This window comes from Gallinula chloropus (genome assembly GCF_964237585.1).
Source record: "Gallinula chloropus genome assembly, chromosome: 14".
In the NCBI taxonomy this organism is placed as follows: Eukaryota; Metazoa; Chordata; class Aves; order Gruiformes; family Rallidae; genus Gallinula; species Gallinula chloropus.
The window spans coordinates 13792460-13820045 of record NC_140099.1 but is presented as its reverse complement, the minus strand read 5'-3'; the positions used below and the strand labels follow the sequence as shown (position 1 = coordinate 13820045).

Genomic DNA, 27586 nt, shown 5'->3' with positions numbered 1-27586 from the left:
TTGGCTGTACTATCTTAACCACTTTCCCGTGTTTCAGGAAACCTAGATAGCTATGTAAAAACATTCTTTCCAGATTTGCCAAAAAACTTTATTTCCTATATAATTCTCTGCTCTATAACTCAAAAATACAATTTCTTTTTAAATTTTTACTTTATTCCCAGCACTATGAATTTTAATCACCAGCTGAAGAGGATTTCTGCTGTTGGCATCTCTGGGTTTTTTTGATTTTCAACAATCCACCTTGGCATAAGCAGTTAGAAAACATATGGCTGAATTATGGAGGCAGAAGCAGGGACTGTAGCACTAAAACCACACTGCCAATCTGTTGGTTCATCTGCACACCTCAACAACACTGTAAGATTCACTGTTCTTTTCCAGATTGGTAGTTTTATTTAGGGGTCCGTTTTCCCAACAATACACCTTTTGGTAGTTTTATTTAGGGGTCCGTTTTCCCAACAATACACCTTTTCTGCTGCAGATACCCAAAGGATTCTTTATTAGGATGCCTGCTTGAAAATTTTTGCTTTCTCCTCTCTGACTCCTATACAAATGCCATATAACCACCACCTTGCTTCTTTTACTGAGCTAAAGCATACTATTTTCACAGGCAGTATCTCCCAATTGTTTGATGTCTGCCCACTATAAATCCTCCTCCCAAGACCCATGACCTATATCAAGAATAAACAGGAAGGGCTTGGATCAAGGAGCTGTTGAGAAGTTTTGGGATACTGCAACAAAGGCATTATCCTGCCTTCTCGGCTCTGCTATATGAACCAGCTACTTCTCTTGTTCATCTCTTGTGTTAGGTGGTCAGGCCTCCCCAGAACAGCAGGATAAATTAAGTTTGTTTGGGTTTTTTTTTAAATTGTGGTTTCAATTTGCCAGCCAGACCCTGATCCCCTGAAAGGAATTGCTTCCAGGGACTGTATTGGCTTGCCTCATGCTCTTTCAGATCCTCCTCCAAATGAAGAATCTTTTTCAGGGCAGCAGCAACATGTTTCTTCCTTTTCCATAGGAATTCCTGCTCTTCCATGCACAGGCTAAACCCCAAGCGCACATCCAGATCTCCTGAGCTGGAATAGATAATGAAACAAATTAAGGCACATATCATTTATAGCTGATATCAAGGCCTGTAGGGCAGGTCCACAAAACCTCCACAAATCACAGAATGGTTAGGTTGGAAGAGACCTTTAAGATCATTGAGTCCAACCATTCCTGTCCTCTACAATCATCTGTAAAACAAGTCATTGCCAAATCTGCATATTGATCAAGGAACAGAAGAAAAAAGAACATTTCTACTGCCAGCAAGGAGTAGTAGTGAGGAGGAAGACAAGTTTCCAAAGTACTTTAGAGTTCTGCTGGACATAGGCACAAATACAAGACATGTGAGGCTAGGAAAGAACACCAAGAGGGGTAATTTCACAAGTCATTTTTTCCTGGTTTTATTCCTTTTTGTTACTGTGACATCCTGGAAAACTCAAGTGGTGCCAGGATCACCTGTTCTTGGGCTCTGACAGCTCACTAACAGTATTTAAAGTGAAGGTCCTAATGAGCTGCGTGATGGAGCTTGAACTACAAAACAAGTCCCGCAGCATCAACCCCTGCTCTCAGCATCTGTCCCATGAAACCCAGCCATTCACCTGTGTCCTGAACATTTCTAGGTAAGCATTTGCAAGCTGCATCCTGCAAATAGGTAATTTTCAGTGTAATTTTCAGGGTGCTTCTGCTGCTAAATTAGAAGGTCCAAGTAGCACTGAATGTCTTCCTGTGCCACAGTCAAGTGAGGTTTCTGCTGTTCCATGTCCTGGTATAGATACTCAGCAGCTTGATCGGCAGATTTAAGGAATTATGAAGGAGGTCATTCCCTTCCTGATAGAACACATGGATGAAGTCTGCTCTTCTCAATTACTGACATGAGTGAGACATATGGTCTTGACTCTTACACAACAAAACGATGAAAGTAAAGAATCTGTGAAGTTCTTTCATAAATAGCTTGGTAGTATACTTCAGGATTCACTGGCAAAATTTGCTGGCAGGAAATTAAAAGATTGTGGGGATGATCTTCTTGTGGAGATCTCAGAAGTGTTATTTAATGAATTTGCCTTTTTTAAACTCATGCAAGACCTGGACAACAACACTATTTCTGTAAAGCAGAGATGTAAAAGAAAAATGGAAACTACTGAAGTGATCCAGTCTTATGCTAAAGAGGCAAAAAAAGGTCTCCAGGTGGATGTTTGCTCATCTGCTGAAGATGTCGATGAGAACAAAGACAGGGATGAGACTGAAACTGTTAAACAAGTACCAGACTCAGAAGTGTATGATGGTAATGGAGTTCCTGAAAGCATTAGGTCTGATGCATCTGACAAAGAGGAAGATGAGGAAAGTGAAGGTGGTCCAGTGGCAATAAGTTTATCAAAAGCAGGAACCCAAGCTCTGACTAACTATGACAGTGGAGAAGATGAGAATGAAGACGAAGAAATAGAATTTGAGGAAGGCCCTGTTGATGTGCAGACATCACTACAAGCCAGCAGTGAAACAACAACTGAAAGTGAACAGACTTCAAACCAAGAATTGAGTAAGCCAAAAGGCAGTGAGATTTTTGTCATCAGAACAGGACATCTTAATGTCAAAGGTGAACAAGATGCTGCTACAATTTTGCCTCATTATCTCAGTGTCATGGAGAATACACCACTTTTAGCAGTCAGTGCCCAGGAACCCTTTATAACAGCCAGTATGAAAACAGAAGAATCAAGCTCATCTTTACCAGTAAATGAAACTCAAACACTAGATATAATGTGTGTAGGAAACAAATCTGCTGCAAGTTCTGAAAGCTCCATGGCTGGCAGCCCCGATACGGAGTCACCTGTGCTGGTGAATGAATACGAAGCTGGTTTTGGAAATGTAAGTCACTCCACATGGGCAGCCACACTGAATTGAGAAATACCAAGCACCAGCCAAAAATTCGCAGAAAATAAATGTGGTCAAACAGCAACTGATGCTTTGTGCCTTCACCACCACCAATATGCTTGTTACTGAGAAGAGCACTCAAATATTGACCAAATCTTCTGGTGCACATCACCCTCTGGTGGCTGCAAACTCTATTCCAAACACTATTTTCACCAATATTTCACAAACACAAATGTTTGAAAATTCTCCTTTCTTCCCTTTTTGTGCATCACCCTATAGAAAGGATGCTGCAAACCGTATGAAGCTTTCAGCTGTACCATAAAACCTCATTGTATTCAGTTTTACCGATGACTGGTGCAATTCTGCCCCTGTGATTGGTCTGGCAGAGGTGGAGCTGCTCAGGTCTCTTCTCCCATTCTGCTCAGTGAAGCACGACAATTACAGAATTACAGAACCACACAAGGTTGGAAAAGACCTTTAAGATCAACGAGTCCAACCATTCCTGTCCTGTGCTAAACCATATCCCTGAGCACCTCATCTACCTTTTTTTAAACATATCCAGGGATGGTGACTCAACCCCCTTCCTGAGCAGCCTGTTCCAGGCCCTGACAACTCTTTCAGGGAAGAACTTTCTCCTAACATCTGATCTGACCCTGCCCTGGGGCAGCTTCGTGCCATTTCCCCTTGTCCCATCTCTTGTCACCTGGCTAAGAAGAGGCAGAAGCCAGGCCGCCCTGGGTTTATTTTGGTGATTTTGCAAAGTTCAAGAGGAACAGAGCTTCTTTCAGCCTTCACTCAGATCTGGCTATTGTCAGAAACAGTCAAGAAAGTAAATACATGAGTAGTGCAGCTTTACCCATGTCTAAGAATAGAGCAAACAAGTCTGGTTGATGACTGCTAAAGGAACCTACCACGTCTCTCAAACTCATATTGAACTGCGTGATCCTGCGACTGCGGCAGACAGGACAAAACACTCTCATGGCATCTGGTCATCTCTCCATCTCTCTATTTTTTATAGAAAAAACCCTAGATAACTAGTTTGCAATAGTCCTGGATGATAGGACAAGAAGAGGCTATCTTACCATTTTCTTGCTGTCACGCACAAGTGAAAGGAATTATCCTAGAAACACAGAAGAGAAATCTAATTACCACCAAATTTTAGAACAGTATTTTTCCTTCACACTCAGGCAAGGCTCATTCAGCAAGAGAAGACGCCCTCAAATAATAATTGATATGGCTGAGGACATTATTTCAGTGCAAGTCTCACTCCTTGTTCTGGAATCAAGTTCTCTCTGACCTAATAAGCCAGTCTGTTCGGGGTAGTTAGCGTGCCACGAAACCTTCCAGCTCTCAGTGCACTTAGAGGGAGCAGCAAGAATGAGACTGGTTATTAAATATATTTTTTTTCTAAATTAAAAAACCCACATACATAGTCACTCTAAATATCAATATTTAGACAAGTTAAGATCTCAATTAAGCTCGCATTCTGGATTATTATTTTCTTTTAATTACTCACCATTCTGGAATTGTCCCAACACCCAAAAAAGAAATTTTGGAACTTATCTGTATGTAAGTCATTTTTGTTCCCTGAAACCATTCCATTCTAATTTTGGAATGGCAGTTTCCAATGATTTTCATATTATTATGAATATTAACAACTGCTTCTTTAAAAGTGAGCATGACAGTCTTAATTTATTTTTCACATTTTCAATAAACTGAGTGATTTTACACAACAATTCTGCTCACTTGGCAGCTTTATTTCTAGCACGCCAATATTAAGCATGTTTTTTGAAAATACATATTTCTAAAGGTTCACAGCACTCACCTCTTCTACTATTATTTCCTTCTGCAAAGGGAGTGAGTTCAGAGGGAAAGAAAGGGCCTCTGATTGCTCTGCTTCATTTTTTTCTGCCAGCTGAAAAGAAGGTAGAAAGCGGTAGGGATACGCACATGAAAACTTTGTCATCTCTAGAGCATCTCCTAAGAGGGCTAGTTCAGTTCACTGGTTACAATAATTTCTTCTTCTAATTTGCCCCATTGGTGAGGCTGCACCTCGAGTGCTGGGTCCAGTTCTGGGCTCCTCACCATAAGAAGGACATTGAGAAGGGCAACCAGGCTGGGGAAGGGGCTGGAGGGCAAATCCTATGAGGTGTGGCCAAGGTGTGTTTAGCCTGGAGAAGAGGAGGCTGAGGGGAGACCTTATCACCACCTACAACTACCTGACAGGAGGGTGCAGAGAGGTGGGCGATGGTCTCTTCAGCCAAGGGACAGGAGACAGGGGAAATGGCATGAAGCTGCCCCAGGGCAGGGTCAGATTAGATGTGAGGAGAAAGTTCTTCCCTGAAAGAGTTGTCAGGGCCTGGCACAGGCTGCCCAGGGAGGGGGTTGAGTCACCGACCCTGGGTGTGTTTAACAGACAGGTAGATGAGGTACTTAGGGATATGGTTTAGTTTAGGATGGGAATGGTTGGACTTCATGATCTTTAAAGGTCTTTTCCAACCTTGTGATTCTGTAATTTCACTGAGGTTAATGATAACATACAGAAGGGGAACGTACTTCTTCCGGTAGTATGATATCCAGTCTTGTCTGTTCATTTATGACGCAGTGAAACACAATTATCCTAAGGCTGGGGTCAGAGTCTAGTGAAATCTTCTGGCTTCCCTCATGGGATCCTTTCACTGTAAATGTAAGCTCCTGATCTAAACACAGACACAGGGAACAAACAGAATTTTAACTATTCCAAGTGAACATACATAACTAATAAAATCCTCCTCTACTCTTCATGCTTTTTGCATGACTTTCCTTACACTGTGATGATTAAGTAGACTTAATCATTGTTAGTAGCCAAAACAGATTGGAAATTGATATAAAGCATCTTAATCAATCTCTGTAAGTCATTATTATAGAGAAATCCCACATTTTTTTTAATACCTCAGCATGGTATTTGGTAGGTGCTTTCCAGGAATAAATAAAACCATGATTTAGATTTAAAGGAGTGGCAGCATAAATACATTTTGGATTATTCACATTGACTAACAGATTCATGTATTTGATGTCAGACTGTTCAGGTTTATCTTGCACATTTTGTTATATGTTGTGTCTGCCATAATAGTCAAATGATTCAAACCCCTACATCAAGCAGACTACTTGACGTGTGCCCTGGCATCACAAAAACTGAAATAACTTGCCAACCCAAAGCCTGTGTTCCTTGTACAGAAAAGCCTTCACATTTACAGAGAGATCACATGTTGTTGTCTTGCAAAATCAGGGTCAAGACACACACAATTTTAGGTCACTAAGCCTGCCCTCCCGTATTACGTTTCTGTCCACCAAAGCTTCCTATAATGCAGCTTACCCATTGCTCCCATTTTATTCATAAAGGTCAATTTTCCCTTCAAGAATTCCCTCAGAACAGCTATGATTTCTTGATGTTTGCCCCATAAGCAGCTTTGCACATGCTACTGTTTCTCTGAACTAAAAAAACTAGTGAAGAACCTTACTATATTTAGTATTTTTTTTTCCCCATCCCTGGGGGTGCATGGGGCCCTGGGCAACCTTGTGTAGCTCCAGGCCTGGAGGTTGGTGGCCCTGCCTGTGGCAGGGGGTTGGAACTCTATGATCCTTGGGGTACCTTCCAACTCAGACCAGTCTATGATTCTATGATTTATTAGAACTACATTTTACAGGCAAAGTCCGGATTTGGTGGTGGGTTGTATTTTGTGCAGGCACCTTTGATACAATTTTACATTTAAACCTACGAGTTTAACTTCAGTTTGTTAGTTATGCTCAACCAACCAACCAACAACAACAAAAAAATCAAATCTCTTTCAGAACCATGAATTAACAGGAACATTGTACATGCTCAAACCCAAATTAAACATAGAGGTTACGATTTACCATATTAATTTAATTATGAGACATTTTTAAAAGAAGGCCTAACTTAGTTAAAAAATTCCTGTTGAACAAAGGAAATTAATATTATTTCCCCCAAAGTTTTTAATTCTAGCATATATGGCTCTCTTTTTGCATCAATTTAAGATCTACCTCAGAACTAAATACTTGACTAACTTGAATTTTGACAGATACAATCTTTCTGCAAGGTGGGGCACGCTGAAGCAACGCATCATGTGACACAGTTAGAGTAAGGTGCACAACAGATTATTAATTTTTCACCATCTGTTAGAATAGCTGAATCACAATACAAAAACAATAGGATAATGAAGCAGTAACCTCACTTGTAGATAGCTGCTTCAGGTTCCCCGGATCCACTCTAACCTCCAAACAGGAAACCTCGCGTGCCTGTGGAGCAAGAGAGGATAAATGATTGAGAGAAGTGTAAATGTCATGGCAAGTGATTCATGCTGTTCTCAACCAACCCCCTCTAGCTGATTGATGAGCAACACAATCATTGTCTATTATTAAGTCTTCTGATAACACAAGAGCAATGGTGGTGTGGTATATTTTTTCCATGTTTGAAAATAAAGATGAACAACTTCAGGGAGGTGGTTGAGTTTCAGGGCAGTGGTTGACTCACCTTCCCTGGATGTATTTTAAAAAAGAGTACATGAAGTACTTAGGGATATGGTTTAGCACAGGACAGGAACAGTTGGACTCGATGATTTTAAAGGTCTTTTCCAACCTTGAGATTCTGTGAACTGATGAGCTACTTGAACTTGGACAGTTAAGTAAGGATGGGACCTACTGAGAATAGTAGGCATATTGAGATATGGGACTCTTATGATGAGCGTTTTATCACTTTTTTCATTAACCCCTGGTAGTTCAGGGTTTATCTCAGGAAAGATGGGTAGGAAATTTAAGTTTATAGAAGAAAGTAGGTGGTAGGTGCATGCTGACAGCAGTCCCACAGCATGCCATTGCAGAAGGTGGCACTGTACTGGCGTGATTGGGAAACACAGTGATCCTTGGTGCCAACAACAGAACCTTTTCTCTGTAGGACAGCACAGCTGATCGTACTGGCTTTGGGACACAGCTCAAAGCTTCTGGAGTTAAAAATGTGAACATTTGTTATGCAGGCACAGAAAAGATTGTAAGGAATATACATTACCACTAGTACTCCATTAGTAATGATGGCATCAGGATAGTCCAGACTGGAAAATAAAATGGAGAATATAATGTGATGGGTAGATCAAATCAGATAAATATTTAAGTCTATGTATTAACACATCATTCCATTTTTTCCCCATCAGCTCGGACATTTCTGACTCCAACAGTCTCAAACACACTTCAAAGCTTTTATCAAGCATTGCTCTAGATGATGAACTGAGTTGCAAGTTTTTCCATCCACGCATGACAGAATATGAAGCTGGAGTTTTACTCTTCCTTGTCTTTATATATTTGATTTAGCAAACCAAGGGATGAACTCCAATATGTGACATGTTGAGTTTGAGAAGAGTTGAAAGGTTGTTACATCCATCTTGATATTTTTTTGATCATTACACAGTTTGACCCAAGGTTTTGTACTTGAAAAACCAAACACACGTGAGATTTTAATATATCACTGTATATACAGTGCTGTTTCCCCTTACCCCTCAGAAGTGAGTGGGTAGAAGCGGGCAGAAGAATATAATGCAGACACCAGTTTTTATATTCTTAGATATTTTTTCCCCTCTGAGAAATCAGGAAATGCCTCATTAAGGCTATCTTACAAGTTACCATTTTACTGAATTGCCAATGTAAATTCACACAGTATCTCAATAACCCAAATTAGCCCAAAGGGAATACACACATATATAAAATTGCAAGGATTGAGCACCAAGTCCTCAACCCACTGCAGTCAGCGTGAGCTGTTGATTCAGACTTTACAAGCGATGGGTTACACACTCTGCAGTCTCACATAGCTATACAGTTGAGATATGTGTTTCACCTCAGCTGAAACCAGGCAATATGCTTCTTTTAAAATAGGATTAATGACACATAGTTATGCATATTAAGAGAAGGTTTATCACAAGTATTACCTTTCAGTATAAACGCACATGAAAATAGCTTTGTAAGACTTCCCATGATCTAGAATTCTCCCAAAGCATGTAAACAGTTTAAAGTTTCATTTACAAATCAATGTTTTCCTTTAAGAGAAGCTAAATACAATGCAGAACACTCAGGAAAAAGTTTCCTGTTTAAAAAAAAATTTTTTAAGCCCTACAAAAAGCCACCAAACACCAGAAAACTCCCCTCCCCAAAAAAACCCCAACACAAAACAAACTAACAACAGAAATATAATTTTGCTTAAGAATTATGTACAACCTTTTTTGGTAAATGTAGCTTTAAAAACTTCAAAGAAAATGGGTCAGGAATGTGCAAAAACTGCTCCGTGTTTCTACCTGCATGCTGGGAAATGGGTTTACGTATCACACAAGCTTTGTTACAGACACAAACTTCTGCACTTAATGACTATTTTGTAGTCCAATACTGCTACCATACCATGATGTAAGGTATCACGATCCTCAAATGCTTCATTTAAAAAAATATGGAAAGCAGAGAAACAGCACAGTGGATATAAGAAGATCTCAGCCTGCTCAGCATGCCAGAGTGAAGGCAGAAAGGCAGGAAAGGATGTCAGGATGTCTCTTCACAGACACAAACATCCACTAGAACATAGCATTACTGGAGGTATTGATAACAGCAAAGTATAAAGTTAGGTCAGTAGTTAGGAGTTCCAAGGCACAACTTTCAAACAGGGTGGAAGATCCTGCACTGTTAGAACAGCTTGGAAGGCTCCTGGGAAGAAACAGGGCAACACAGGGATTAAGCACCAACAGCTGAGATGCCCCATTTGGGGTGTCACCTCTGAAGACACCACTAAGGAAACCCAGCTGCTGTCGCTTGCAGGTTACTCCACACACTCCACTTCCAACTTGTATAACCCAAATTTCAAGGATTCTGCTGACCACAGCTTAAAACAGATGTTTTTCAATTTTGGGGTTTTTTTCCAACCTTTTGATCCATACACTTGTTTCAAGAAGAGCAGAGGCACTCACCTTTCTCTGAGTCTTTGGAGATCAACTGTGGCTTGAACCACAGCAGAGCTGGGTACAGACGACCTCTCACTATTCAGACTGGCAGGGACCTTTGAATATTTTGATTATCTTTGGAGCATAGAATAACACCCACTTCTCAGGACTAGGTGGTAATTTCCCTGACAACTAACCTGCTATTAGACAGCCCTCATTACAAGTACTAACACTCCTGCACTCTCCTCCATCACAGACTGCGACTTGCAGTCTTTTGTAATACAGCCATCAGTTTTCCTATGAGAACTGGGAGGATATTACATCCCCTGGCAGGGGAAACCAGAAACATAGACCCTGGGCATCCTTCTCCACCAGACATCTATTAAAGGGGTGCCTAAGAAAGCATTGGACTCTGTAAGCCCAGGGATGACTTCCCAACACCTGATGCGCATTAAACTGCCACCTTCTTTTTAGATCATGCCTGGCTTCAAATGAAACAGGCAGTAGTGTATGGGAAGTTACAGTCACACAGATTCTCGTACTGCAGTTCACATTTGGAGTAGACTACTGTGCTCCTTTCCACCAGAAAACGTGGATTTTTTGGATATACATACAAAATTTTAACTCTTTCATGTCAAATCCACCTTGCCCTTTTAGCAGTTCCCATATAGCACAGGCCACCTTTCTGAGCTGCCTGGCAACCCAAGAGAAGCAGGGGAGGTGATACTATTTCAATAGCAAAAGCTCTATTCACCTCAAAGATTCTTTGGTTGTCACCTTTCTCAACTTGAAACTTTTGTCTTCAGTGCTGCTCGAGGCCCCAGGACTTTCTGCCACAGGCACAAATACGAACAGTACATTTGGTCCCTGATGGATGGAGGCTCAGCCTGCTCAGTCTCCTCAGCAGTGCCCAAACCAAATGGCTAGCACAATCTGCTGGTCGCTGCACACATGGGGGAGGTTTCTCAAAATAACACAGCAGAACTACAGAAAGAAAAAAAAGGCTTTTATTTTCTAAAAATCATGCACTTTTGCCATTTTTCAATAGTTAATAATTAACTTTTATACAAGTTTTTGTACACCTATTTACATTAATTTGTGATCAATGGGCTTGGCTTTAAACATCTTTCACATTTGAAATAAAGAAAAGGGAGGGGGAACTGAGATGAAAGGTTGTGTAAGAGTGGTCCTTCATTCTTCTAAGAGTTGTCTGAGAATCGACTCCTCAACTTGCAACACCTGGAAGACAGAAAGCAGACAAAAATAAGATCAGGAGATCCAGCAAATACCCTGGAGTCCTCAGACCTCTGCTTGGAAACTCAAAGTACCTTTTAGTTCATCAAAAGCCTCTTTTCGGCCCCTCAGTATCAGCTGTGGGCTTCAGTAGAAGTCAGAGGGAAGGGGGATTTTAAGTGACCGAAGCCACCTAGTCCAGCGGGACCCTGTCCCTGTAGCAACTCGTAGAGGCTCATGCTGGTGCTGGACCCTATCAGTGGAAACACAAGGGAGAAAGCCCACGTTACCATTGATAATCACCAGAAAATAACACAAAAAGCACTCAAGCATGCAAATCAGCACCCTGTGTACAATGACCTTACCTTTTCTGTCACTGCTGCTCAAGGGCAGCGGCTCTCATGCCAGCTGGCCTTGTGTTATGGGACCACAAAACACTGGGTGAGCGTTTGCAATCCCTTGGCTTGGTTGCTGGTGAAAAGGCACTTGGAGGAAAGAGCGTGCCTTCCTCTCTGTGTCGTTTGGGCCCAAGCGTTGTGCTCTCAGTGCCTGCCACAGGCAGCAGCAGCAGAGAGGGGTGACCATTTGCAGGTACTGCAGGAGTGGCGGAAGAGTCAGGCAAAAAAAAAGCTAGAAAGGGTACTTGTCTTGCACTTGTGGCAACCAAGCTACCAAAGCAAAGGGTTTTCTTCCATTTTACATGGGAAGAGTAATGGGAACGAATGCAAGAACCGATTCCACCCAGCCCAACAGTGTGTCATGAGGGGATTTTTACAATGTTCTTTGGTCAAAGTAACACACGACACAGTTTTTGCGGCGAGGTCAATATGCAAAGATAGATAAGAGTGACAAATGCACTGTCTTAGGTGCAACCCAGGAAACTTCCTTGGCCTGGTGTTCATGTGTAATATTATTAATCCGAAATGTTGTAAGGAAAGAACAGGCCTAATCTACTGTATCTTTCAATTAGTGAAGACTAGAATGAAGATAGGGTGGGAATGAAGAACTACTTCAGACAAATAGTGTCAGACAAAATGTGTTGGTGGGAATAATTACCTATTTAAGAGATAAACAGCCATATACACCCAAAAGAAGTGTGTTCTCATTGTTCTCATCACAATACTGGATTTGTAGAAACCATCCGGCATGGTTAGCTGTACTCCTTGTTGGCACTATGGTTGGTTGTCCCCCTCTGAAAATTATCTTTAATCTCTGTCAACACTTCTCCCATCCAACAATGCCAAAACCCCTTTGCAAAACCTGCTGAGCTTGTTCAACACAGGAGGGGTTGGTTTGGTCCATAGCTTTTTGCTTCAATTCAGTCTTTCAGACCTTTTCAGGTCTCTCCAGTTTATCACAGGTAATGCAACTCATTGTTCCCCATTTTAGTGCAGAAACCCTTTCATTAATTACTCCTGATATCACACTTGTCTGTGTTGAGGAAGGGGAAAAATCCAACCCAGTATCATGGAGAGATGATGGTATTTAATCAATTTGGATCTGCTTACACCTTTGTTCCAGGCTTGACCAATAGACAGAAAAGCTTTAACTGCTACACATACGCAAGAAACGCAAACGAGCGGTAGTAGGGGAAACAAAAACCTTCCAACAAAAAGTCCATTTTCTCTGAGAAGTGTTTTCCCTTTGCTCAGGCTTGCTGGGACCTCACAGAGACATCCCCTCCCTGACTGACTTATGATGCAGCAATTTCTTTCCCTTATGTGTGGAGTTCTGCAGGCCACAACTATTACAGTGGTCACACAGGTACCACACTATGGATGAGAAAAGTTTATCAGATGTGTTCTTCTTGTAGCAACTGAGCCCTGACTGTGATTCTATTTAAAACCTCTTCCTTGGCATTGCCAGGTGTCCCCCTCCTTTTTTTTTTTGACTGTCCCAACCATTTTTTTCCAACCAGTAGGACTCATGCTCTGATAGCACCTGCAGAAATTGCTACGTTTCTGACTTCATCTATTGAACACATCTCCAAGAAAGGGCAACTATTTGCAGGTCCAAAAGAAAAGTTTGACAGAGCCTCTGCACACATACTCCAAGACGAATTCCAGACTCCATCCCCTTATGGAAACCCACTCAGGCACAACATTCAAGCCAGACAACCTGCCTGGATCTCCCTCACCAAAACCACAGGAATATCTAGAGTATGATTCTACACACCAACTCCACAAGCCATCCTCTAACTTGCAGAAGGAGGAAGACTGCAGACAAGCCATTTGGAATGCCTGTTGGAGCTTCCATCCCCATTACTGTTACTGGTTTCATGACACACGTAACCTGTGATAGGATCCATTTGCCTTAACATTGCCCAACCTTCTGCTAGTTTTGACACATAGTGAACAAAGAATCCACCCTAGTGAGCTTCCACGAGTTGCAATAGGAAATTCTGGGACTGTTTTATCTCTGATGGATTTTTTGCTTGTGAAGTTCACTTGGGAGACTTCCATTCATAGCACTGAGTTACTGCCCTTCCTCCAACAAGTCTCAGTTCCCCCTTCTCTCAGGAATAGAAGAGGTTGTTTTAACAACATTTCAGTCCAATAAAAGGGATCAAATTGATAACAGAAATACTTTCAAGTAATCTACTCAGAGTCATAAAGCATATTATGGAGACAGACTAAGGTATCTGTGATCCTGCATCACAGTCCCTTCTCCAGCTAGAGCGACAAACTCCCAAATTTCTGCACAGCATGTGTTTACCTGAAGTAAACACATCCCCTAAACAGTCAAACTGCAACAACATCTTCCAAGCCTACCGAGTGAACCTAGTGCTGCTCTTCCAGATTTCCTGCTTCCTCAGTGCTCAGCCTCCCACAGTAATCAAAGGATCACTCCTTCCTTTACACAGAATATTTAGCTCCTCTCCCAGCTGGAATTGATACTCAAGTCTACCACCGCTCCCCACATATAGTTGAACAAGGCGAACAGATCAACTTACAGGAGAGCATTTTAGATCTGTAGATTTGAAAAGCCAGATTCCCAAAAAAGGAGTGATAAAAGACATTTAGGCTTGGCTTTCCTTCTTCTAAAGGTCAAAAATTCCTCTATATTGTAATTGTCCTCATAGTTACTCATATATTGATCCAACAGCAAAAGGAACAGGAGTAAGTTGATGCCCAGGAGGTAGCAGTCCAACAGGGCAAAAATTACATTTCCAGATGTTTAAAATCTCAAAATACGTATTCTCAATTTCTAATTTACTAGACTTGAGTGAGAAGATCTCAATATTGCCTTGAGAGACTGTAGATTTAAGAAGCACTGTCACACATGAAAGAGCTTTCCAGACTACTTATACCAATTACAACAGTTTATATAGAATTTAGGAGTCTACTCACGTGTTCTGCAATGTGAACTCCACCTCCAGCTCCTCACGTGCCTGAAGAGGGGGAAAAAAAGGTATACTGCTTATTTATCTTCATAGCTTTCACCATGCCAGGTACATATGATTTGTAAAATATATATTCAGAATAACACTTAAGAACATTCCCAGAATGTAAGAATAATTTTCAAATAAATAACCCTCATGGCACAAACTGAAGATATTGAATTTTAAGATACTGAAGAAGGAGTTGCTAAAGCTAGTTTTCTGAGCTCTAAGTGTACTGTGAGCATGTAGATGTGAGAACTGCTGTTCTGCTTAACCATCTGGTTTCATACTTTAATGCCTTCCAGGAAAAGAATCAGCTACTTAATATTACAGTGTCAGGTGGCTGAACATTCAGAACTCATAATAAGAACCAAGACACATGCCAGAAACATTCAGAATTAAGGCACTAAGTAATTAGTTCTAGCTGGTTCCATCCTAGATTTTTTTCCACAGAGATTTGTTCTTAACAAAAACTAGCATGGAGAATCCAGGCTTGTGGGATTTTAGTCTTATAACAGCCACAAAATGCAGTGTAAGTAGATTCTTCCTATCAGAAAAAACACTGTAAAAGGTTGTATTTACATAGAAGGAAAACATTTTGTTTTCTTCTCAGCAATTCTATTGCTCACCTGTGGATTCAGCTGGAACTTCACTCGAACAGTACGTCCTACAGTGAGTTTATCTATGTCAAAGAGCACTGTGCAGAGCTCATCATCCCTGGTGATCGTGTCTTCATCACAGACCTTTAGTTCCAGCACATTCTGCAAAAAGAAGTTAAAAATTTAATGGAGTTATGTCCAAGACTTCAATAAGGAGAAGGCTGTGGGGGGACCTCACTGCAGCCTTCCAGTCCCTGAAGGGAGCAGAGAAACAGGAGGGGAATTAACTTTTCAAAAGGGCAGACACTGGCAGGACAAGGGGGAATGGATTAAAGCTAAAGGAGGGAAGGTTTAGATTAGATAGTAGGGGGAAGTTTTTTACAGAGAGAGTGGTGAGGGGCTGAAACAGGCTGCCCAGAGAGCTGGTGGATGCCCCGTCCTTGGGGGTGTTCAAGGCCAGGTTGGATGGGGCGCTGGGCAACCTTGTGTAGCTCCAGGCCTGGAGGTTGGTGTCCCTGCCTGTGGCAGGGGGGTTGGAATCTATGATCCTTGGGGTCCCTTCCAACCCAGACCATTCTATGATTCTATGATAAGGCAGGAAAATCTCAATACTAGGCTTTCCTCCCTCCCCACTCCAGTTTTGGGGAGAGAAACAGAATAGCAAAAAAGATTGGAAGTATTAGACTTCACACAAAGAAGCGGGCTTGTGTGCCTGGGGAAATGAAACAAGTCAGGCAGAACTTCCATGACTTTGGGAAAAATAACTGTGTTGAATGTTTTGACATTTATTTTATGGCCTTTGGCCGCTAAGCATATAAAACAGGCAGAGGTACATTGAGAATGTTTAAAGGGTTTCTTTCCCATCACACCTAGAACTAACTGATCTCACTGCTATTTTCATGTGATTGTTATATTGGGTTTCACTTGTACATGTCAGGATCAAGCAGTTAGGCTGTATAATTTCTCACTGCTTCATTACAGTAGAATCAGAGAATCATAGGGGTTGGAAGGGACCTCCAGAGATCATTGGGAATATCTTCCTGGATCTCTCTACTCAGCCAAGCTGGCTTCCTTCCTCGCCGACTCCTCTTCCAACAGCCTGGGACAGCCTGTTCTTGTGCCGCCAAGATTTCCTTCTTGAGGAGCAACCAACCCTCTTGGGCTCCTTTGCTCTCCAGGGCTGCCTCCCATGGAATCTTATTGAGCAGCTTTCTGAACAGTCCAAAGTCAGCCCTACGGAAGCCTAAGGTGCTTGTTCTGCTGTCTCCCTTCCTTACTTCTCCCAGTACTAAGAATTCTATCAGCTCATGATCACTGTGCCCCAGGTGTCCTCCAACCTTCACATCTCCCACTAGGCCTTTTCTGTTTACAAACAACAAGTCCAGCAGGGCACCTTCCCTGGTGGGTTCATTCACCAGCTGGGTCAGGAATTTGTCTTCCAAACACTCCAGGAACCTGCTAGACTGTTTCCTCCCTGCTGTACTGTACCTCCAGGAGACATCTGGTAAGTTGAAGTCCCCAGTAAGGATGAGGACTGGTGATCATGAGACTTCTCCCAATTGTTTAAAAAACAATTCATCAGCTTCCTCCTCCTGGCCAGGTGGTCTGTAGCAGACTCCCATCACTATATCTCCCTGATTTCATTCTCCTCTGATTTTTACCCAGAGACACTCAACCCTGTCTTCACCATACTCCAGCTCCAGGCTGTCGAAACATGCTCTGACATACAGGGCTACCCCACCTCCTCTCCTACCCAGCCTGTCATGCCTGTATAGTTTGTAACCAGCAATTGCAGCACTCCAGTCATGTGAATTATCCCACCACGTTAATGCGATGGCAATCACACCATAGTCTCCTTTAGTTACAAGGACTTTCCTCATAGGGGAGATGCTCCAGGCCTTTCATCATCTCCATAGCCTCCTCTGGACTCTTTCCAGGAGACCCCTGTCTTTTTTATACCAGGGAGCCCAGAACTGGACACAATACCCCAGGTGGGGCCTGACCAGGGAGGTTTATGTAACAAACAGCCAGAACAGGATAATACCAAGGAGGATGTAAGCAACGTACTTTTTTATTCTGAGGAAACTTTAACACCTGCAGTGTTGGGAAACTAGTTTTATACTTATGGGTTTATTGTAGTTTGGCATCATTGACTATCTGCAGGCAGCAAATGATGAAAACCATTTCTTTTTGTTACCTTGATTCGGCGGTCGATCTTATAGCAGAAAGCTTCGTTCCAGACAGGGTTTTTGCTGTTCCTGATGGTTCTGGTCCGAACCTTCTCAGTTGAGGCAGTAGGCAGCCACAGTGTCACATAACAATCTGAAAGGGTGACTGTATATAACGAGATGAGTGATACATGTTTAACCTTAATAAGACAAAGGTAACACATTTGGGGATTTCACAGAATTACAAGGTTGGAAAAGACCTTTAAGATCATCAAGTCCAACCATCCCTGTCCTGTGCTAAACCATATCCCTGAGCACTTCATCTACCCGTCTGTTAAACACACCCAGGGAAGGTGACTCAAACCCCTCCCTGGGCAGCCTGTTCCAGGTCCTGACAACTCTTTCAGGGAAGAACTTTTTCCTAACATCTAATCTGACCCTGACCTGGGACAGTTTAGTGCCAGTTTAGTTACAATTTATCCTATTCCTTCTAACCCACTCTGCAGACTAGAAAAACGTTTCTGCCACTCAAGTCTGGGGAAAGAAGCCATAAGTGCCAAAGATATCAGCTCCTTCCATAGTCTGACACTGCCCCCACCCACCCCCACACCCATATCTGGATAGAGAACCATTAGAGAGTGAGACCTGCAGAAGCTTAACACAGGTACAGATGGCCTTTCTTTCATGCCTATAACACAGTACATATCCTCTCTATTTCACATTAGCCATGCTCAACCAGTCATCTGGTTCAGACAGCAACCTTCTGAGTCAGATGTCAAATAATTCAACCCATAGTCAGTCCCTGCATCATGCTCAAAACACGTAACAGTGCTATTACATATTAAGCACAATTTTCTTATATATTTCCCCTTTATCTTTCAGTAACAACTACAGATTTAGATTTTTCTACCAAATGTATTTCTCCTAAGGTGTGCTTTTATCATTGTAGTTACCATGCTACCACTACCAGAAAACCTCAATAGTGACTGTGAGAACGAAAGTGTTTCCAGAACATTCCCTTAGCCAAACCTGATCAGAAGAGCCCGACTGATCAGACTTTTGGCAGAGGCACGAGTGTAGGCAGATGAAAATGTAAATGACTGATGGTGATTAATGTTAAAGCTTCCATTTTCAAAGAGCTTGAGACACACTGACGACTGACTTCACAGTGGCAATGTAAGGATTAAGCAAATAAGTACATTGAGAAAACTTGAGTGACTTGCCCAAGATCCTTTAATGCACCCAGTGTCCAGGTCCAAAACACAGTCTAGATTTCTAGGCCTAAACCCAAGTCAAAGAATCATACAATGCTTTGGGTTGGAAAAGACCTCAAAGATCTATTAAAGTTATCTTGCTCTGGAAGAACAGTAGGGAGAAAGTCTTTTAAAGCATATGCTCCTATTTGCTAGTGGAAAACTAATAAGTAGCAAAGACCAAGAAGAAATATTAACTTCTACACACTAAGCACAAACACTTCGCCACCAAGGAAACATGAAGAGATACCATTGAAATGGGAAACACTGAGGTTTAAGAAAAAAGGAAAGCTGAAGTGAAGGAAATAAACAAGCAGCATACTGTTACCATTATACTCAGGTAGGAAAGGGACCCATTGTCAAAAATACAAAAGTTTCAAGGCAAACTGACTGAAATATTTGATTTTCAAATGCCTTTTTAATGTCTCAGAAGAGATGAAGCCTGCCTGACTTATCCTTCCAACTACAGACCAAAAATTAAGAAGAATTTTTCCAAAATAATATGAGTTTCCTCAGATAATAAATTTTCCACCGAGAAAATACTCTTGCCCAAGTTTTCAAATATATCTGTCAGATACACTTTAAACAAAGCCTTGGGAAGACCAAATTCTCACCTTGGGGCATCTCAAGGATGTAACGCTATGACATTCACCTGGTCTAGAGACCCAGACATGAGGAAGTAAGGCAATATGATGTGCCAGGCATACCAACTGGCTTCAGGAAGAAAGACTGTATGATTCACTGTGATGAGGAGCGACCGCAAGCAATTCTTTCCTGAGGACTGAATGAATTGAAGCATCAGCAGGCGACCTGCTGGAGTACACAAGCACACGCTCCATTGTGCGTGCAGGTTTGCAGATGCCATCACTGTGACTGCCCGGTCAGACCACACATGGGGGTTGATGGCATTTGAACATCTGGGTTTTGTTAAATAAAAAATTCAGGGCTCACAACTATAAGCCCACAAAACGTGCCCTTCTGCACATTACAATAGGTCTTTAATCTCCAAGAATCCCAGAACTTTAAATCTTATGAGGTGCTCTCACTTTGCCTGATGCAAGTGACCCCTCTTCCAAAATGACACACTAAACATCATCAAGTAGTTTGATCACCCTTCGTTTCTACAGTACATATATTAAGACAATCACCAAACAAAGCATCTGGTAAATCACAACAGATTTTTATAGCTGAGAAAAAGGAAGAAGATAAAAGAGCACAGTAGCATTACATTGCAGAAACCCAGAATAGCACAAATGAGTAGAGCAGAGATTTGTCCCCTGGTACTAATCACAGAATCAGTAAAGTTGGAAAAGACCTCCAAGATCATCTAGTCCAACTGTCCCCCTGCCACCTATATTAACAACTAAACTATGTCCCTGAGTACCTCATCCAGTCTTTGCCCGAAGTACAGTGACTCCACCACCTCCATGGACTACCTGTTCCAATGCCCAACCACTCTTTCTGAGAAGAAATTTCTCCTAATTTCTAACCTGAACTCCACTGGTGCAACTTGCAGCCATTCCCTCTTGTCATTCATTCAGCCCAGCTTCCATGTGTTCCAACCATGTTGGTCTTGCCAGAAACCACCAAATCCAGCCTCAGTTAAGAAGATAGAGTTTTCCCTCAACTCCTGACCCATTACATTAGTTGAAATTTAAAATATATAGTAGATTAACTAAAATTTACAGCTAGTTTCCTTATGAAGTACATGTGCTGCATGAAATTGTGTGTGCCCAAAGAAATTTAATTTTGAGCAATATTCAGCAAGATTTTCATGAATGTATTGTGAACTTTTCCCCTTTGTTTGGCATCATTCAAATTTATTCTTGTGGTCTCTGAATTTACATTTTCTTATTCTCTTTTATCTTTAGTTGCCTTTTTCTTTCATGCCTTTCCAACTTCTTGACACAGATGTTTCACCACTCAAATTTCCCCATGAAAGTGGCTCAGTGGTTTGTTCAACACCATTTTGAGAGGCACTTGAACAAGCCCCAGTGCACCAAGCAGAGTGGTCCATGGAGGACCCACATCTCTGGAACAGAAGCTGTGAAGAAGTCGCTCAATGAATTGGAAATTTTACATTTCAACATTAAAGCAGTCCTTCCCCTGATCTAGCTAGGACATTTTTCTTTTGTAGTCTCTATTCTAGATACCCTTTTCTTGCCTCCACTCACTATTGTACATTAAAGATTAAAGATTTAAAAATCTCACAGTGCTGCTCTGTCTCATTTTTTTCCCTAACTTTTAAATTTCTCCATTCTCAAGGTTAAATAAATTCCCAGACACACTGGATTTTATAGTCTCTTGTTGAATTATTATAAGTTCTACAGAAGTAACAGAATGTTTGTGCTAGTACTTACTATCATAGACTTTCCTACTACTGCTGATTTCACATTGGCATAACAAGTACTCGACTTCCTTCTGTCCAGAAGTTCCATAGACAATATTCTTACTCAAGAGTACGAGAATTTTCATTATTTAAAGAGCAGTCCTCTTCTCTGATCAGCAGATAAGTTTGTCATTATGAGGAAATACACCTCATACGGTGAGGGATGAAAACAATAGATGAATCACAGAATCACAGGGGTTGGAAGGGACCTCCAGAGATCATCGGGTCCAACCCCCCTGCCAAAGCAAGGTCCCTAGGACAGGTCACACAGGGAGGCATCCAAGTGGGTCTTGAATATCTCCAGAGATGGAGACTCCACAACCTCCCTGGGCAGCCTATTCCAGTGATGAAATGCATCAACTTGCTCAAGTGAGCCTTTCTACAGCTTCAGAGCACAAACCAACCTTTGATATTACAAGAAAAATGATTCTTGCAAACTCACAGCAACACATCTTGTTATTCTTACATAATTTAAGAACAATAGCATTGACCAAATGTTTTCTTAAAATACAATTATGTTTTCTTAAAATACAATTATAAGAAACATCCAACCATAGAAGAAGTACTCACGCAAGTCTGCCTTCCGGACATTCCTCACTCTTAGGATTTTTACAGTAAGCAAGTTGAAAGGAGATACTGGTCTCTGCATGACAATCCAGAAAAAGAAAAAAAGACAACATTAATCTGATAGTCTATAGTCACGGACTATTGTAACCCTAGAGTCCTAGGGATGTCAGTAAAACCAAGGGTTTTAAGGTTGAGCCAACATAATTCATCAACCTGTGGGAGCAGCTGGAAAAACTACACAAGTTTTTGGCAGTTTTCAGTTCTGAAACTGAAGCAAGAGATTTCAAAATCACATATGAATTGAAAACAGGTGCTTAGAATTTAATTTCGTACAGATCACTTCTTTCTATCACTGCTCCACTATTATCACAATAAATATCCTGATAGCACACGCATGGGTGCCCTCGCCCCTTACACACCACTGTGTGTCTGTCTCTGGGACAAACACCACCACAGTCGCTCTGTGAGGAAAGCTGAGCAGCCACCAAGCACCAGCAGAAGCCCTGCACCAGCACAGGCTCCCATGCGCAGCCTAAAAGGCCAGAAATGTAGCTGACAGTGACAAAATACTTCCCATGAAGACTCTGATCCATCTCTGGATCAGATCTGATCCATCTTCAGCCCTGGTAGCCAGCAGAAAGCTACGACACCTTCCAGAGATCACAACTCCACTGGATACCGGACACCTTAGGCTCAGAGATATGAATTCTATAACACCTCATAACTTCCACAGCTCATGTTAATGTCTTCGCATTCCTCAGGCTATGAATTAACTCCTTCCACATTTCACCTTAGAGATAACTCCTTAACATCTTTCTCTCCTCTACCACACTAACACTCCTCAGTTTCACAGGTACCACCTTTCCTTTTAAAACCAATGTGTGCACAGATACCATTTCTCTCAACACTAGCTTAAGTGATATTGAGCTTTGAGTATACCGAGTCTGTTTTAGAATAGCAACAGGTGGGTTTGTTCCCCCAAAAACTTGTCTAATCTGTTTACCCATAGCGGTTTGTAGGAACAGCTATTAACCCTACCCAAAAACCCTCTCACACCTACCTACATTCATGGACATAGTAAGAATGCAGTGTCCAAACCCAAACACGTGGTTTTTATTACTTTGCACCTGACGTGCAAAAGTAAAAAGGATGTACCAATGTTAACTAATTAAATATATCCTGCCACTACTTCTTTCATTTGTGCTATACATTTGTCTTTCCAACTGTAGCACCACGCTTATCCTGAAGTGTTTCAGAACGTTTTGAGAAAGCAGCTTGGGATCATGATGACATTGGATATCAGAGCAGCATAACAAAGCAGGTCCTTCTCCTCAACAACACAAACTTCAGCATCTCTCAAAAATGCAGCAGAGATGAAGAACAGCCTCCAAGAATCATCCTGGGCAATCCCTGGAGTGTCCTCGTGTGCTTCTCTTTGGGTTAGCAAGGGGCCTGAAGCTGCAGAGTTGAAGGTCAGTGACACAGCAGCAGGGAGGTCACTGATGTGGGCATATTAGTGCTACTTTAGCTTAACCTGTTCAGACTCTGGCACAAGGCACAGTTTGCAGGCTCTTGAATTGCGAGTTGTGGGACAATTCAGCTGCCTCAGAGTACATCACACCTCAACCTGCTCCATTATCCCAAACACAGCCACCAAGGAGATCCTGGACAGACACACCTTGAAGGATTTTTTCTTTTTTTTTTTTTTTTTTTCAGGGGAGGGAATATTACACTCTCTGATCCAAAGTGACCAAAAGACATCATGCCCAGACTACAGACTTAAGCTGATATAATTGCTTTTCTACATGCATTAAATAGAACTGAGTGAAAGACAGAAGCACTCCTAGGCTTGTCTATCCTTACCAAATCTAATGACATATTTGCTTGGTCCCTGCTTTCCCACCCAATAAATCCTAATTGTTGCTGCCCTCAGCAGTGCTATTTCATTGGAAGAGGTGGAGCATAGCTTTACCCAGGAACGACGGGGCTTACATCCCTTGAGTACAAACAGACCAGAGCAGAAGTTCCCCAGCCCAGGAAAGTGCTGTAGCCACTGGGCTGGACACTACTGTAGAGGAAAACAAGTTTCTAGACCTCTACTTCTGCACCTCATCTGGAGAGCGGTATCTCCCTGCAGCCCTGAGTGACACACCTCGGAGATAGGATCCAAGAAGGGTGTTTCTGTGCTTGGTTTTCCCTGCTAGCTGGATGTACCTGTTTATGCTGATGCCTGCTCAGCTGTTACAATGCCCATTCTGCTGTACTGAACTCTCCAAATGTACTGAACCCTCAGTGCTTCACTCTGGGTCTGAGTCCTTTCTCATACTAGTGACTTGGAAGTCAGACCCTACAGATCCTAACTTTTATGTGCCTAAATGGTTTGTCAAGTTCAGTTGTCAGCAACTTAGTCACACAGAAAAACTGTTGAAGGGCATATCTTAAAGTGGATAATCCACTCACAGTAGGCAACAACTTCCACATCTTTCTCTTTAATGTGATGATGACTATATCATGGGTCAGATAAGTTCTGAAGGCAGAATCCTCTGGGATCTGTTATTATGCACACTTCAACTTTCAGCTTCTGTATTCATTTCGTCTGAGACATGATTGTTACCTCATAAACCGGAAATACAAGCCAGGCATTTTAATAATCACTGTTGAAATGACTTAAATACATGAGACTGCAAACACAGGACTTGGTCATACTATCCTACGTCAGATAAAAATTCAATTAAGTCCTGTGGCACACTTGTGCAATCCTTACATATCTTTGTCCCAGGGAAGTCAATGGGAGCATCCACATACGTGCTCATCCATATGAATAAGAGTTATGTAACTAAAACTCTAAAACTGCTCCAATACAGTAAAATTCCATGGGTTTACTTCCACAAACTTTTGTTGATTTTTTTTTTCTTGAGAAGCGAAACACCTACAGCACTCCCAGGTTACATCAAGAGCAAAAAAAAAGCAATTATCAAAGTAAAAAAGCATTGTCAGATCAATTTGGAGCAGAGCACTCTTCCTTCATCTTTCTCTTCAAAAAGGAATAGAAATCTTGCCGCTACTTTAAAAACTGTGAAGATCAAGCAAAAAAAAAAACCCAATGTGCAGCCCTGTCAGGAAGAGTGGTGACACTTTGAAACACAGATCATTGCCTTGCTTCTGACCTCAGTCAGGTATGTGGCACCTTTTAACTTCAAAGAGTTTTGAAGCCTCAAGGGCAGGCAGGATTTCATTACCTTACTATGTCTACCACCTCAGGCAAGGTCAGAGACACAAGGAACACTTTTCATTGCCCCATGTGTCTTGTGTTTATTTCATCCGTTTTAAAATATAACATAACTGGGTCTTATTAAGTCAGTAAAGTCACCAGGGTTGTTACAGAATCAAAAACAAATGGAGATGCAGTGACTCAAGTCCTGTTTCTTCCCAAGAGGGACTGCCATGTTCGTGTTATTTCTTTTCTCTTCCTATTTGCAGGTGCACAGCTGAACTTACAGGTTGGAATAAAACCAAATCTTAGAAGAAAAACCAAGTCAAGCATTTCCACAGCTCAAGGTGTTTTTTTCTCAAGACCACGCTAGCCTATGTTATTTTAACAATACCATAATTTGAGTAATCTAAAAAGGTATTACATTTTTTACCTTCTTGTTTAAGGCACTACCCATGTTTTCTCATCAAACATGTTATGTATTCCTTTTAATTTAAATGGCCACTCAAGTTTCAGCCACACACATCCCATGGGTTGCCTTGAAACAGGCTGATGGTTAAAGTCGGTTTCCTCAGCTGAGTCACCATTGAATAACAGAAAACAACTCACATGTACAATTTTTATACATTTACCATCGTCAATATCAACTTTCATGGCAAAAAAACCTTCAGGTCCTTCCCAATTTTTGCCTCTGTGAGCCTCAAAGAGTCAGGGCAGAAAGACAGGGCTCCTGGTTGTATGTGCAATATTCAGGTCAGTTCTGACACCCTAAATACCTTGAAGATAAGAGCACAACCTAAAGTTGCTGAATGGCACAGATCCCACACCTAGAGACCTACTGACAAGGTAAAAAGCACTAAGGGTAAAAATAACCAAATCAGCTTGGTCCTCTAAACACAGGCTAGGTTTCCAGGACTGGAAGTAACAACTTCTGTGACCCTAGCATACTTCTTTAAGGTGGCCACACTATACAGAAGGCCTAAACAAAATTTTGAAAGCTGCTTTTTGAAGAAACCCTGCAAAATCTTTGCTTTTCCACAGCATTTCACTTTGAACAGAGGAGGCAAGTGGTTCTCAAGTGGTTCTCAAGTTGTCAAGTGGCACAATCAGGCATCAGATACTATCAACAATAGCAAACCTTCCTGAGGCAGCCCAAATTTACCATGGTTTGGGAGCATCCGTGTATCACTGAAATTCCCAACATGGATACAAAGCCCAAAACAAACCAGGCTGGGAAATCCCCACATCACTGAAGCAGGGGCAGGAGTCCATCTTTGCAACTACAGATCCCCAGAGAACTGCAACCTGTGCTGGCAGCCCCAAAACCCACTGCAAGTGTCTGAAGGCAGCCCCATCCTGTTGCCACTGCCATTGTTCCCATTCACATCCTCCCAGCAGCTTATCTGATGTGTTTCCCTTTATGCTAATGCCTGTTCACGTTAACATGAACACATTAACCTATCACAGTAACATATCTGCTAATTGCCACGGGAGTTTCCATTTGCCTGCCCAAAGAATTCATCCTCAGTTCAGCCTTTACAAAAACACCTCGTTGCTCTTTTTTCCACATCCAGAGAAGTTTGGGCATTGGTCCCACTTGTACCAAGGTGATGAGATCAGGCTTGTCAGGAGCCTGAACACACACCACTTTTAGTCCACAGCTTTACCTGCCGTGGCACTGTGTTTTTTAACACTGTCACGCAGGGAATCGCGAGCTCTACAGCAGGCCACCACAGCACAAAGGCAGGCCACAGGCAGTACTAGACCACTAAGAATGACTGAAAGACGCAAAGAAACAGTCGTCTTGTGAAGGAATAGCAACATAAGACAACTGGGTGCTTCCTCCAACGAAATCAGAACACACACAATAAAAAAAGGGAGGAATTAAAAACCCGATATAGGTGAAGTGTAAACCAGCCCAGACACAGTGCAACACCTGCTCACACCACCACAAGCATCAGGCACCCACAGAGACTGGGCTCTTCAGTTCACTGAAAGCCAAGGTAATATTTCACCTCCAGAACTGAAGGTGCAGTGCAGCTTTTCAGTGTTCAGTAAATATCACAGTGCAGTTCCCCCCCAAGCCATTGAATTCCTAACATTTTTTCTGGTGATCTACATTCAGCACTGGACAGCATTTAATGAAGGGCCAGCTAATTACCACCTACCGTTCTCACCGCTGGTGCTGAGGTGCCCGTAAAAGTCTAGGAAAAACAACACAAGGCAAAAGTTAAGAAAACTAAGCTATGTGTTAAACTCTCATTTTAGGCTGACATTTAAAAACATCTCATGTTCAAAAACTTACTTAGAGCTATGCTCATTAACAGCCCTCATTAGAGGTGCTTTACCGACCACCAAACCCATCACAGCTCTGTGCCAGCTTCTTATTTCCCTGACATGAAGCTTTTTCTTTTTAAGGTAGCACAGTAAGCGGTCTTGTCAGCCCTAAAACACAGCTTGAAAAAGCAGACACACCACAAAGTCCTGCGAAAGGCGAGACTAGGAAAACCATCCTTGTAACCATGAGACCTGAGGAACAGCAAACTCCCTTCTCATGGATTGCCCATACATCTCAAGCAGTTTGTTCTCCGCTGTGATCAACTGAACCGGGACATCAAGCCATTCCACCCACTTTATGTTTGCTGTCAGCTTCTCTTGCTTACCTCATTTGAACTTAAATTTGATCCCATTGCAGCCCCAGTTGCATGTAAGTCCAACGTTAAGAGCCACCGAGTCGTACAGCCGGCAGGAACTCCTCATGCAGATTAGGGGTGGAGGAATAAGGATTTTATGAGGAGGCTCTCCTGCCCCACCCCTTTATTATTTCCAGTCATTAGGCAGTCCCCTCCCTGCTTCCTGCAACCTATTAGAGCACCTCAACTGTGTCAGCAGAATGAAGAGCGATGGCT

The 27586-nt window shown here is 42.0% G+C and overlaps 1 protein-coding gene across 1 annotated transcript in view; it reads right to left on the bottom strand.

The window, feature by feature from the left end:
• The window catches only part of LOC311197074 (cytosolic phospholipase A2 epsilon-like), a gene marked incomplete at both ends in the record, with an annotated part of 36539 nt that extends 9172 nt beyond the window's left edge, over nt 1-27367 (bottom strand). The window contains 12 exons of the mRNA XM_084270769.1: nt 938-1073; nt 3990-4027; nt 4733-4822; nt 5464-5606; nt 7143-7206; nt 7973-8015; nt 14459-14499; nt 15120-15251; nt 17287-17423; nt 21470-21542; nt 26846-26881; nt 27341-27367. Of these exons, the coding sequence (XP_084126895.1) occupies nt 938-1073; nt 3990-4027; nt 4733-4822; nt 5464-5606; nt 7143-7206; nt 7973-8015; nt 14459-14499; nt 15120-15251; nt 17287-17423; nt 21470-21542; nt 26846-26881; nt 27341-27367 (960 nt within the window). The remainder of the gene's footprint in view (nt 1-937; nt 1074-3989; nt 4028-4732; nt 4823-5463; nt 5607-7142; nt 7207-7972; nt 8016-14458; nt 14500-15119; nt 15252-17286; nt 17424-21469; nt 21543-26845; nt 26882-27340) is intronic.
• Between the last annotated feature and the right edge of the window lie 219 nt (nt 27368-27586).